The 12,227-nt window shown below is 44.5% G+C and overlaps 1 protein-coding gene across 2 annotated transcripts in view; it reads right to left on the bottom strand.

The window, feature by feature from the left end:
- Nucleotides 1-12,227, bottom strand: part of ARMC3 (armadillo repeat containing 3) — a 128,478-nt gene that overhangs the window by 96,354 nt on the left and 19,897 nt on the right. Inside the window, exons 2-5 of one of the 2 annotated variants that reach the window (XM_077490961.1) lie at nucleotides 8,081-8,113; nucleotides 5,379-5,427; nucleotides 2,782-2,899; nucleotides 188-313 (exon numbers count right to left, since the gene is read on the bottom strand). In XM_077490961.1, the coding sequence (XP_077347087.1) occupies nucleotides 188-313; nucleotides 2,782-2,899; nucleotides 5,379-5,426 (292 nt within the window). In that variant the 5' untranslated portion in view covers nucleotide 5,427; nucleotides 8,081-8,113. The remainder of the gene's footprint in view (nucleotides 1-187; nucleotides 314-2,781; nucleotides 2,900-5,378; nucleotides 5,428-8,080; nucleotides 8,114-12,227) is intronic. The other variant, XM_077490960.1, reaches the window with a different exon arrangement.

Below are 12,227 nucleotides of genomic sequence, written 5' to 3'. Positions count from 1 at the left end.
CATCACAATGAATAAATGTCCCTTGTGCTTATTTTTATTTTTTAACTTAACTTAGGCTTTAAAAGAAGGGGGTAGACCCAGGAAAGCTTGTCTTGAAAATGTATTTATCAGTATAAAAAAATAAAAATAAATCATGGATGGTGCCTAACCCAGTTTGTCTCAGAAACCCTTTTAAATAATAACTTACTGTGTGCTGCCATGATCCCACACACCATGACGGCATTTCTGCGAACTGTTTTATCTTCATGAGAGATGAGCTTAGATAATGATTCTACCGCGCCGAGTCCTAGAAGTGTTACTTTATTTTCATCTCCTGGAGGAACAGGATTTAATAATTTAGTGTTATCGAAAGGAAATTACAGCTTGTTACAGGATCAATAAAATTAAGTTGGGTGACCTATATAGCGCTGTAGAAAGTGAGGTAGTAAGCAACATCATTATAGATCTATGTTGATGATCGTTATAAATGTCAACATGAAACAGTTTTGCTGCCAATATCACGACAACTTGCAATTTTGCATTAATGCAATTTTTACAAATGCGGATATATGATACATGCGTGTTTTAACATCTGCACAGCTAGATAATGAATGTTTACTTTATTATTAAAATGGAACTATAGTCTCCTAGTAAAAAAAAATGTGCTGCAGCACATAACCGTAAGTGCATCCGCAGTTATAGTTTTTCCCTTTGTCCCCCTGTCAAGTATTAAGAATACCTGATGATGCTGCCAGTGAAGAGTACTTCATCTTGCTTCTTGTGATGAGGTGACAATGCTGCTGTACTGCTTCTGAATTCAGATCAGTGTTGTCCCTTAACCTCCCTGGCAGTATGATTATTTTAGATTTTTAGGTGCTGAATGCGTTTTATATTGTAGGCCTGTAATTCTTAGAAATAATTCACTTAAATCCATCCAAACAAGAATCTAATGCCGCGTACATACGATCGGATTTCCGGGCCAGAAAAAGACCGATGAGAGCTTTTCATCGGAAAATGTGACCGTGTGTATGCAATTCACGCCAAAAATCACGTATGCTCAGATTCAACTACGAGACAGAAGCTATTGGCTACTGACTATTGAACTTCCTTTTTCTAGTCCTGTTGTACATGTTGTACGTCACCGCATTCTAAACGATCGGAATTCAGTGTGATCGTGTGTAGGCAAGACAGCTTGAGCCGAATTCCGTCGGAATTCCGTCGGGAAAACCATCAGAGCTTTTTCCGACGAGAATTCCGATCGTGTGTACGTGGCATAATAGACATCCCGGGTATGATAAAATTTTAAATCATAAATTATAATATAATATATATTATATATATATATATATATATATATATATATATATATATATAAAATAAAATAAATAACTATTAGTGTTTGATGACGAATTTCCCCACAAATTACTATCACTCAATTCTGTGAGTGATTCTAATTTATTATCGCTGTTTTCTAGCTGGTCTATAATCACTTTTGATGTAAAGGGACATTTTTTGGTTGCTATGGACAATCTCCAGTTTCCTGGCATAAAGAACAGTATTTATAATATAAAACTGCATGCAGGACACTGGACAAGCCACTAGGGACAAAGGGGATGTGTAATTATTTGATACAGTACTGTAATCTGTAAGATTACAGTATACTGTATCTATACTGTGTTTTTTACTTTTTGAATTTGGCGCTGAACTCCGCCCCCGTGCGTCACAGCGCTCGCAGGGAACAGAGCTCTGCCCTGTCACAGATCGAGCGAGACACGGCGGCTCGCAGATCACAGCGGGGAGACATCGCTGGATCCAGGGGACAAGGTGAGTAACCCCCTACATGGATCCAGCGATGCGATCCTGAGTCTGGCTCGGGAATACCGCTTATGTAAATTAAATCTCACCCCGAGCCAGACTCAGGAATGCCGCCAGGGAGGCTACAGCAGTAGTAAACCACTGGCCTTTATTTAAACATGCGAGTCAATGTTATAATGTGCTAGTATGCATCGCATACTAGCACATTATGTGAAACTTACCTTAAAACAAAGCCCTCCAGCGGAGTGCTGTCACCGCTGAAGGCACTTCCATCTTCACCCGGTCTTACTTCTTGGTTCGTGGACTCTGGCTGTGTGAGTGGCCGGAGCTGTGATGATGTCACTTCCACACATGCGTGTGGGAGCTGCCGTTTACGGCACAGGACTCTGAAGGAACGGCATAGGTATGCCGTTCTTTCAGAGCGCATGCGCTGTTGACGTCAACGGCTGCATCTACAGTAAATATCTCCTAAACAGTGCATGTTTAGGTGATATTTACAATATCTATTAGGTAAGCCATATTATAGGCTTACCTATAGGTAAAATTCATGCATGGGAGTTTACTCTCACTTTAAAGTAAACTTTGATTTAAAAAAATTACAATTCAAGTATGCATTTCCAACTTGCTCCGAGCCACCTCCGTGTCTCCAAATTCCTTTTTTTATGGAGATCCAACTTCCTTACCTCATTGCTTCTTTGCCCAATATTTCTTACCTCATTGCTTCTGGACTCTTACTAGCTATATGAGATCAGCAAACGGGCGTTTGTTGGTCTCCCTCCCCTGTACATGGCAACACACACCATTTGGTTCCCAGGCCCTCAGGTGGGATATTGGAATCTTGGATATATGGCAAGTATGGCGCCCAATCTGGGGGTCTGTGGAAGCGATCTGGCGACTGTCAATCTAAAAGTCTACATTCGCCTTGCAACATTTACACACATTTTCCAACACTTATGATTTCATGATTTTACCTCAAAGAAAACTAACCTTTCTGTGCAAATTTATACAAGGCATCACATGCTTTTGTGAGAATTTCTTCTTCTGGAGACTGCAGCATCAACACAGCTGTTTCAGCCTTCTTACTTTCAATTGCTAATGGATCAAACTGGAAGGAGAGAGCATGAAAAGTAAACAGGAGTACTATCCTCTAACAAGTCAACACATAAGACATTATATTTTATAGCTGGAACATACTAGGAGGCAGTTATAAGATAAAAGTACTTGTAGGACCCCAATCATAAAGCAGTAGCGTTGACTTCCGACAGTGCTGAGCTTTATAAATGTGTTCGGTTTGATTCCAGACCCCGAAGCAAGCAGATCAATATTGATAGCACTGAATGGACAAAAGCAGGGGGCAAGAGAGTCCAGTCACATGACCTGTCAAAAGTTTTTTAACAGGATACTCATCCAATTACGGAGTTCTCTCTACAGTGTTAAGCAGAGAGAAGAAAATTCATGAGAAAACACTGCAGGGTCCACCAAATTACACTATATGCTCTGCAGCACAAATAGGCTTTAGTGCACTTATCCTTTTGCGATCCCCTCCAGTAGTTTGATCATAGTTTGTAGGGTACTTACCTGTAACCCCGCTCCTACAGGATTTTTTCTGTGCATTTTTTTCCCGGCACAACACAACCTTCTGTCTGCAGATACCAAAATTGTGCACATTGGACTCCATTCATTTCAAACCAGGGCCTCTATGCAGCCTTTCGGTCCGGTGAGGAACTAAAGTCTGCAGCTTGTATTTGCAAGTAGCACTGTGCAGAATTCTGAACAGTTTGGGAGAGAGGCTGTACAGCATCAGGGAGAAGAATATCTCTCAAAAGTAGGGTTTGTATAAACTGATCACCAAACTGCCGGAACAAGAGGGGACAGAGCAGTAAAAGACAAGTGCATTAAGAGTAGGGATGGGCTGAACACCCCGGTTCGGTTCGTACCAGAAAATGTGAACAGGCAAAAAGTTTGAGTAAACATGCGAATCCTATTAAAGTCTATAGGCCACAAACATGAAAAATCAAAAGTTCTAATTTTAAAGGCTTACCGTATATACTCGAGTATAGGTCGATCCGAATATAAGCCGAGGCCCCTAATTTACCACAAAAAAACTGGGAAAACTTATTGACTCGTGTATAAGCCGAGGGTGAGACATCCCTGTGTCCCGTCCATCCCTGTGTCCATCCCTGTGTCCCGTCCATCCCTGTGTCCATCCCTGTGTCCCGTCCATCCCTGTGTCCCATCCATCCCTGTGTCCATCCCTGTGTCCCGTCCATCCCTGTGTCCCGTCCATCCCTGTGTCCTGTCCATCCCTGTGTCCATCCCTGTGTCCCGTCCATCGCTGTGTCCCGTCCATCGCTGTGTCCCGTCCATCGCTGTGTCCCGTCCATCGCTGTGTCCCGTCCATCCCTGTGTCCCGTCCATCCCTGTGTCCCGTCCATCCCTGTGTCCATCCCTGCCTACCTGTGCCAATCTGCAGCCTCTGTGTACCATGCCGCACCTCTCCTCCTCGTCTGACAGACAGCGGCCATTCCACTGTTCAAAAGCCGCGCCTCTCTGTCTGTGATAGGCGGAACACTCAATTTCACAGCAGTCAGTGTTCCGCCTATCACGGACATCCTCTCATCCTCGTCCGTAGTATGAGAATGAGCGGATGTCCGTGATAGGCGGAACACTGACTGCTGGGAAATTGAGTGTTCCGCCTATCAAAGACAGGGAGGCGTGGCTTTTGAATAGTGGAATGGCCGCCGTCTGTCTACCTGATCTCCGTGACTCAAGTATAAGCCGAGGGGGGCACTTTCAGCCTAAAAAAAGGGGCTGAAAATCTTGGCTTATACTCGAGTATATACGGTATATGCAAATTATTGCCATGAAAAATGTATGGGACCTGGTACTGCCCTAGGGGAGATGTATCCATGCAAAATAAAGTTTTAAAATTACAATTTTTTCAGGTGCAGTGATTTTAATAATGCTTAAAGTGAAACAATAAACATTTTACATTCCTTTAAATATTGTGCCTGGGGGGTTCCCTTAGTCTGCCTGTAAAGTGCCGCATCTATGTGATGTGTAGAACAGTGCCACAGCAAAATTACATTTCCAAAGGAAAAAATAGCTTGTGGCTGTAATGTATAAAAATCGGAGTGGGTCCCCCCCACCCCCCAGTCCATACCAGGCCCGTCGGGTCTGGTATCGTTAAGGGGAGCTCCACGCGTGTGTTCCTCCCAAAATCCATACCAGACTCTTATCCAAGCATGCAGCCTGGAGGACAGGATGGGGGGAGCACAGGCTCAAAGTGCATTATGAGGTGCTCAGCAGCGTTCAAATTTGCTGTGAACGCCCCATATGTTCGGATTGTTTGCGAATAAACGAACACCCGATGATTGAGTTAAACTTGCGTTCGTTTCGACCATCGGACCATCCCTAATTAAGAGTGTATGAACCATTTACAGAATTCTAGCTTATTTTATTGTATGGTCTAAAAATGCACAACTGCCACAATGTAGCTAGAATCTGTAATGCACCATATTGCATACCGAACTATATTCATTGTTTGAAATTTCCATTTTTTTTAAATCTAGTGACAAACTTACCACATCTTTCGGAAGTGGTTCAACTTCTTTCTTAACCTTTTTTCCCATTCTACAAAAAAATATATAAGACAGTCAATTATGGTGCTAAGATATACTGTGACAAATTAGTTATCCATACAGCCCAAATACAGACAAAAAAAACTGTAAAATGAAAGACATAGAAGTGGAAATATGGGGCAGCACAAAGGATCAGTGGTTATTTCTCCCACCTTGCAGCACTGGGGTCCTCAATCTGAATCCCAACCAGAACACTATCTACTTGGAGGTTACATGTTCTCTTTGTTGCTTGCATAGGTTTACTCTGGCTCTGGGTGCTCCAGTTTCCTTCCATACTCCAAAAACATGCATACCTGTCTTCTGTCTAAATGTATCTAAACTATTTAAAATAGAACTAAACACTCCTGTCATTTCCAGCCAAAGAAACTGTCACCTTAGCCTCTGTTTGATCTTGCCATTGTGCTGCATATGTGATCAGTTATGACACCAGCCATATGATGGCTTCACAAATCAGTTGAAAGCACAAAGAATTCTAACACTTATCATTCATGGTATGTTTTTAAATTTTTAAAGGACGTGACACATCACGGGTGTGTTTTTAACTGCATTTTTACTGCATTTTCTATTGAGTTCAAATAGCACTTTTGGTGCATTTTTTTTAACTAACCAAACACGCTCCAAAAATGCTGCAAGCAAGATTTTTTTCAGCGATATGGATGTGCACCGCCTCAGTATAAACACATTCATAGATTTTAAAGGGAAACATTTTTCTTGAGCTTTTCAGGTGCTTTTTTTTTTAACACAGCACTTGAAAAACTCCTCAGTGTAAAAGCGGTCTTAAAGTGGAACTTAACCCATTAATTTCACTGTTTCCCAAAACCGTTACATTCAAGGAATGATAACTGTCACAACTGCTTGTACTATTATGCCGTGTACACACGATCGGACTTTCGGACCAGAGTCCGTCGGACAATTCGATCGTGTGTGGGCTACAGCAGACTTTTTCTTCCCCAAAGTCCGGCAGACCTAGAAATAAAACATGTTTTAAATCTTTCCGCTGAAAGTCCGCCGGATCCAGTTCCTGTTGGGAAGTTCACTCGTCTGTATGCTGGTCTGACAGACCAACTACAACGCAGCGGCAACTACAGCACCTGCCCGTGAGAATGTTTCCAGCGTGATCCTATTGCGCTGGTTCTTGGCTACAGGGTACTGTACACCAGGCCCTACAGGGTACTGTACACCAGGCCCTGGTATGGATTTTAAGGGTAATCCCCTATGCCAAAAATCCATACCAGACCCTTATCCGAGCACGCAGCCCAGCCGGTCAGGAAAGGGGGCGGGGACGAGCAAGCCCCCCCGAACCGTACCAGGCCGCATGCCCTCAACATGGGGGGGTGGGTGCTTTGGGGAAGGGGGCACCCTGCGCCCCCCCACCCCAAAGCACCTTGTCCCCATGGTGATGAGGACAAGGGCCTCTTCCTGACAACCCTAGCCATTGGTTGTCGAGGTCTGCGGGCGGGGGCTTATTGGAATCCGGGAGCCACCTTTAATAAGGGGGCCCCCAGATCCAGGCCCCCCACCCTATGTGAATGAGTATTGGGTACATCGTACCCCTGCCCTTTCACCTGGGGGAAAAAGTGTCAATAAAAAAACACACTACACAGGTTTTTAAAGTAGTTTATTAGACAGCTCCGGGGTCTTCTTCTGACTTCAGGGGTCTTCTTCCGACTTCTCCACGCTTTCCAGTTCTTCTAGCCGGGCTCCTCCGCTATCTTCTGCTCTTTTGCCGCTCTTTTGCTAGAGGAGGAGCTCGGCTTTCTCCTTTGTTGTCGCCGTCTTCTTCTTCCTTCTTCTGTTCTTCTGATGTTGACAAGATGCTCTCTTGTGTCAACATCAGAAGAACAGAAGAAGGAAGAAGAAGACGGCGACAGAGAAAGCTGGGCTCTTCCGGAGCCCGGTGAGAAGAACCAGAAGGCGCGGAGAAGTCAGAAGAAGACCCCCAAAGTCGGAAGAAGACCCCCAGAGCTGTCTAATAAACTACTTTAAAAACCTGTGTAGTGTGTTTTTTTATTGACACTTGGAAATTCCGATGGAAAATGTCCGATGGAGCCTATATGTGGTTGGAATTTCCTACAAAAAGCTCCCATCGAACATCTTCCGTCGGAAAATCTGAACATGTGTACAGGGCATAAGGCTTCATGTACACGGGACATTTCTCAACCTCTCCTGAATTCTGGAACATCACAGCCAGTAATCCACATTTAAAACGTGTGTTTAGCAGCGTTTACAAGCTGCATTTAGCGGCATTTGCGTTCAGGAGCGTTTACTAAAGATAACCTCAGGAGACCCTCCCAAATGATTAGAAAGCACTAAAAACAAGTATTTATTAACTATTTCAGTCATTCTGTGAGAGAACAGTGTGAGTAGCAGCTGAGAAAGCAGTGTGCTTGTATCTAGCTGTTATTTTTTGGTTGGTTTGTTAATATGGATCCCATGATGAGCATGTGTGAGGAAATGCTCCTGATGTTGCTTTTGCTGAGGCTCCAAAGACATAGAAAATTGCATGAGAGGACCAGAGTTCATCGGTACTGGACACATCCATTGATAGCGCAACGCATGTCCACAGGATACTTTTCTAATATGTCTGTTCAGCTGAGTAATTATCCAGAGAAATTTTTGAATTTTACACGCATGTCAATTGGTACCTTTGGCGTTCTCCTGGAAAAGGTTAGACCGATCTATAAATGCAAACAGCCAGACATTAGGGTCTCAAGCTCAATGTGGGGGTCATCAGGTTAAATCCTCAATGGTTGACGGGTGAGTGAAATTCCTATTCAACTTCAGCGTCAAGTAATGCAAGTTGTGTATTGTACAGCATAATTGGCTGATGAGGGGAATATCACACGGTATATCAAGCTTGCATACAGTGATAATTGAGTTTTTGGTGTGTTTTTAGCATTTTCAAAGCTCAAAAGTAATAAATAAAGTTTCCCTTTAACCACTTGCTTACTGGGCACTTAAACCCTCCTCCTGCCCAGACCAATTTTCAGCTTTCAGCGCTGATGCACTTTGAATGACAATTGCGCAGGCATACAACACTGTACCCAAATGAAATTTTTATAATTTTTTTCCCACAAATAGAGCTTTCTTTTGGTGGTATTTAATTACAGCTGGGAGTTTTATTTTTTGCTAAACAAACAAAAAAAGATGCAAAAAAAAAAAAAAAATCATGTTTAATAGTTTGTTATAAAATTTTGCAAACAGGTCATTTTTCTCCTTCATTGAAGTGCGCTGATGAGGCGGCACTGATAGGCTGCACTGGTGGGACACTGATAGGCTGCACTGGTGGGCACTGATAGGCTGCACTGGTGGGCACTGATAGGCATAGTTAAGGCGGCACTAATAGCCACAGATAAGGTGGCACCGATAGGCACAGATAAGGCAGTACTGATGGGCACAGATAATGCGGCACTGATGGGCAAAGATGGGCACAGATAAGATGGCACGGATGGGTGGCACAGATGGGTGGCATGGATGGGTGGCACTAAGGGGCACTGATAGGTACCACTGATAGATGGGACTGATGGGCACTGATAGGTGGCACTGATAGGTGGCTCTGATAGGTGGCACTGCTGGGCACTGATGGGCGGCACTGATGGGCACTGATGGGCACTGGTAGATGACACTAATGGGCACGGATATGTGGCACTGGGGTGCAGCACCGTTGTTGAGGCAGATTGTGGGCAATGATGGGTGGCACTGTGGGCACTGATGTGTGGCACTGTGGGCACTGATGTGTGGCTCTGTGGGCACTGCTGGGTGGCACTATGGGCACTGCTGGGTGGCACTGACGGGGGGCACTTATTTATTCCTGAGGTGGCACTGGCAGGGGGCAGATGGGCACTGGTAAGCTGGCTGTGATCGTGACTGATGTCCCGATCACGGCCGCCGGTGAACGGCTCTTTTTTTTCTCCTCACGCTGTTGTATCACATGATCAGCTGTCATTGGCTGACAGCTGATCACGTGGTAAGGGGTCGGGATCGACCCCTTGCTCGGATCCGTGATCAGGCGAGTCTCATAGACTCGCCGATCACAGAGCGTGCCGCGCGCGCCCCTCAGGGGGCGCGCAGGCCGCTCATGCATGGGACTACGTCAATAGACATAGTCCCGGCAAAGGAGGTCTGCGCTGTAGCCGTCATTTGGCTATAGCGCGGATCTCTAGTGGTTAAAAACGGAAACGCGCCTAAATGCAGGTAGCCACGTTGAGCCGCGTTTGGCATTTGAAATGCCTCTAATTGTAGCTTCTAAACGCATTTTTTTGGGTTCCAAAAAAAGCCTCTAAACGCAACTGCCTAGAAACAACTATAAACGACCTTATGTACATGTACTGATAAGATAACATAGAGGAGAATTCAGGAGCAGTTGAAAAAAATGCCCAACTGCTCCTAAGCATCCGTTTACCAGCAGCAGTGTACATGAGGCCTAACAGTCACAACTCTCTGTTCAGAGAGATATGGGAGAACTGAGTGTTCAGTTGTATTCGATCGCTCAATTCTCGCTACAGAGCAAGTGGGGGACCATTGGATTGATGCTGCATCCCCCTAGGTGAGTATACATGTTTGTGTTTTAATCTCTTTTAAATGTAACTAGTTTAGAAAACAGTTAAATCGATGGGTTTAGTTGCATTTTTACATTGACAGTGATGCTTACAATGGTGAGCTATTATTTATTTATGTAAAATCTTTATCCCAAATGGAAAAAAAAACTATTGCTGTAACTGCTTAAAATGTTCAAGCTGGAGTTGGGCTTTAAATTGTTATTCACTTATGTAAAGTCCATCTAAATCTACTAGCCCATCCAACTCCACTCTCTCCACTGACTGACTTTGCTGCTGTCCAAGGGAGGCTATGTTGTTCCTCCATAGATACAGTGGAGGAGTGAGTGCAGCCAACCTAAAACAGGATTACCAGATGAATATAAAGGGATAAAAAGCCAGAAAAAATGAAAACTAGCACAGTCCCCTCATTCAAATTTGGTAAGCTACAATAGATTACATTTTCATTTTTTGGATTTAGTTCAGTGGTGTATTTTGGTTTTGTACTGCTCTAGACAAGACTAGAAACTGGAGTCCCCCCATCTAAATTTTTCCCACCCCAGCCACTTTAAAAGTGTGCAGCGGCGACAAACGGCATACATTTTACTATTTTTACTATCCATAGTCGGCGCTTTAAAAGCCTTTACAGGTTACCACTTTTGGTTTACAGAGGAGGTCTGGTGCTAGAATTACTGCCGATGATCTGACATTTGCGGTGATACCTCACATGTAAAAAGGGAAAAATAACACAATAAGGGAGCCCCCAAAGCTGCATAACCCATAAGTATACAAAAAATACAGGAAATTTCCCCAGGGGTTTTTTTTAGCAGCAGAGAGTTGGTGTAAGAATAATTGATCTAAAAAAAAAAAACATTTATTTAACAGACAATAGTAATTCCAAAAGAACAATAATACATCATCCATATAGGTAGTGTGACAAAAACAAACATGGAACATCACTCATAGCAAAAAAACTCTATGTACAAGCATGGTTTGCCAATTGTATTTGTAACATATGTATCCACATGAAAAACCCTGATGCATTTCGACCCTTGCGATTTCCGGTCTCTTCAGGGGGATTTATATTCTAGGGAAACGAATAAACTACGCCATGCTATGTATAACTAGTTTAATTCTTCTATAATATGAATCCATTAATGACCAAGTACCGTATATACTCGAGTATAAGCCGAGATTTTCAGCCTCTTTTTTGAGGCTGAAAGTGCCCCCCTCGGCTTATACTCGAGTCATCGCTGTCTGCCCGCTCGATCAGCGTGTCGAGCAGACAGACAGCGGCCATTCTATTCAAAAGCCGCGCCTCCGGCTCCGCCTTCGCCTGTGATAGGCGGAACACTGAATTTCCCAGCAGCCTGTGTTCCGCCTATCACGGACATCGTATCATCCTCGTACTACGGACGAGGATGATACGACGTCTGTGATAGGCGGAACACAGGCTGCTGGGAAATTCAGTGTTCCGCCTATCACAGGCGAAGGCGGCGGCGCAGCTTTTGAATTTTACAATGGCCGCCGACGAAGAGGGCACGGGACGGAGGCAAGGCAAGGCACGGCACGGCACGGGACGGGACGGATGCAAGGAGGCAAGGCACGACACGGGACGGATGCAAGGAGGCAAGGCACGGCACGGGACGGAGGCAAGGAGGCAAGGCACGGGACGGAGGCTCGGGACAAAGGTAGGCTGGACACACACACACACACACACACACACACACACACACACACACACACACACACACGGATGGAGACACACACAGGGATGGATGGATGGATGGATGGAGACACACACACACAGGGATGGATGGATGGATGGATGGAGACACACACACACAGGGATGGATGGATGGATGGATGGAGACACACACACACAGGGATGGATGGATGGATGGATGGAGACACACACACACAGGGATGGATGGATGGATGGACACACACACACACAGGGATGGATGGACGGACACACAGGGATGGACGGACACACAGGGATGGACGGACACACAGGGATGGACGGACACACACACAGGGATGGACAGGCATGTCTCACCCTCGGCTTATACACGAGTCAATAAGTTTGCCAGTTTTTTTGGGGGTAAATTGGGGGCCTCGGCTTATATTCGGGTCGGCCTATACTCGAGTATATACGGTAATAATAAGCCTACAGCTGCCAAGCACTTCTATATACTCCCTCTAATATTATATTATTTAACCACTTTCAGACCGGACCATTTTGCTGGTAAATGAC

Source organism: Lithobates pipiens, unplaced genomic scaffold, assembly GCF_037356315.1.
Source record: "Lithobates pipiens isolate NorthernLeopardFrog02 unplaced genomic scaffold, aLitPip1_a1.2 Scaffold_19, whole genome shotgun sequence".
Lineage (NCBI taxonomy): Eukaryota > Metazoa > Chordata > Amphibia > Anura > Ranidae > Lithobates > Lithobates pipiens.
Note: the sequence above shows the minus strand (reverse complement) of the source record. Positions and strands in the feature narration are given on the sequence as shown.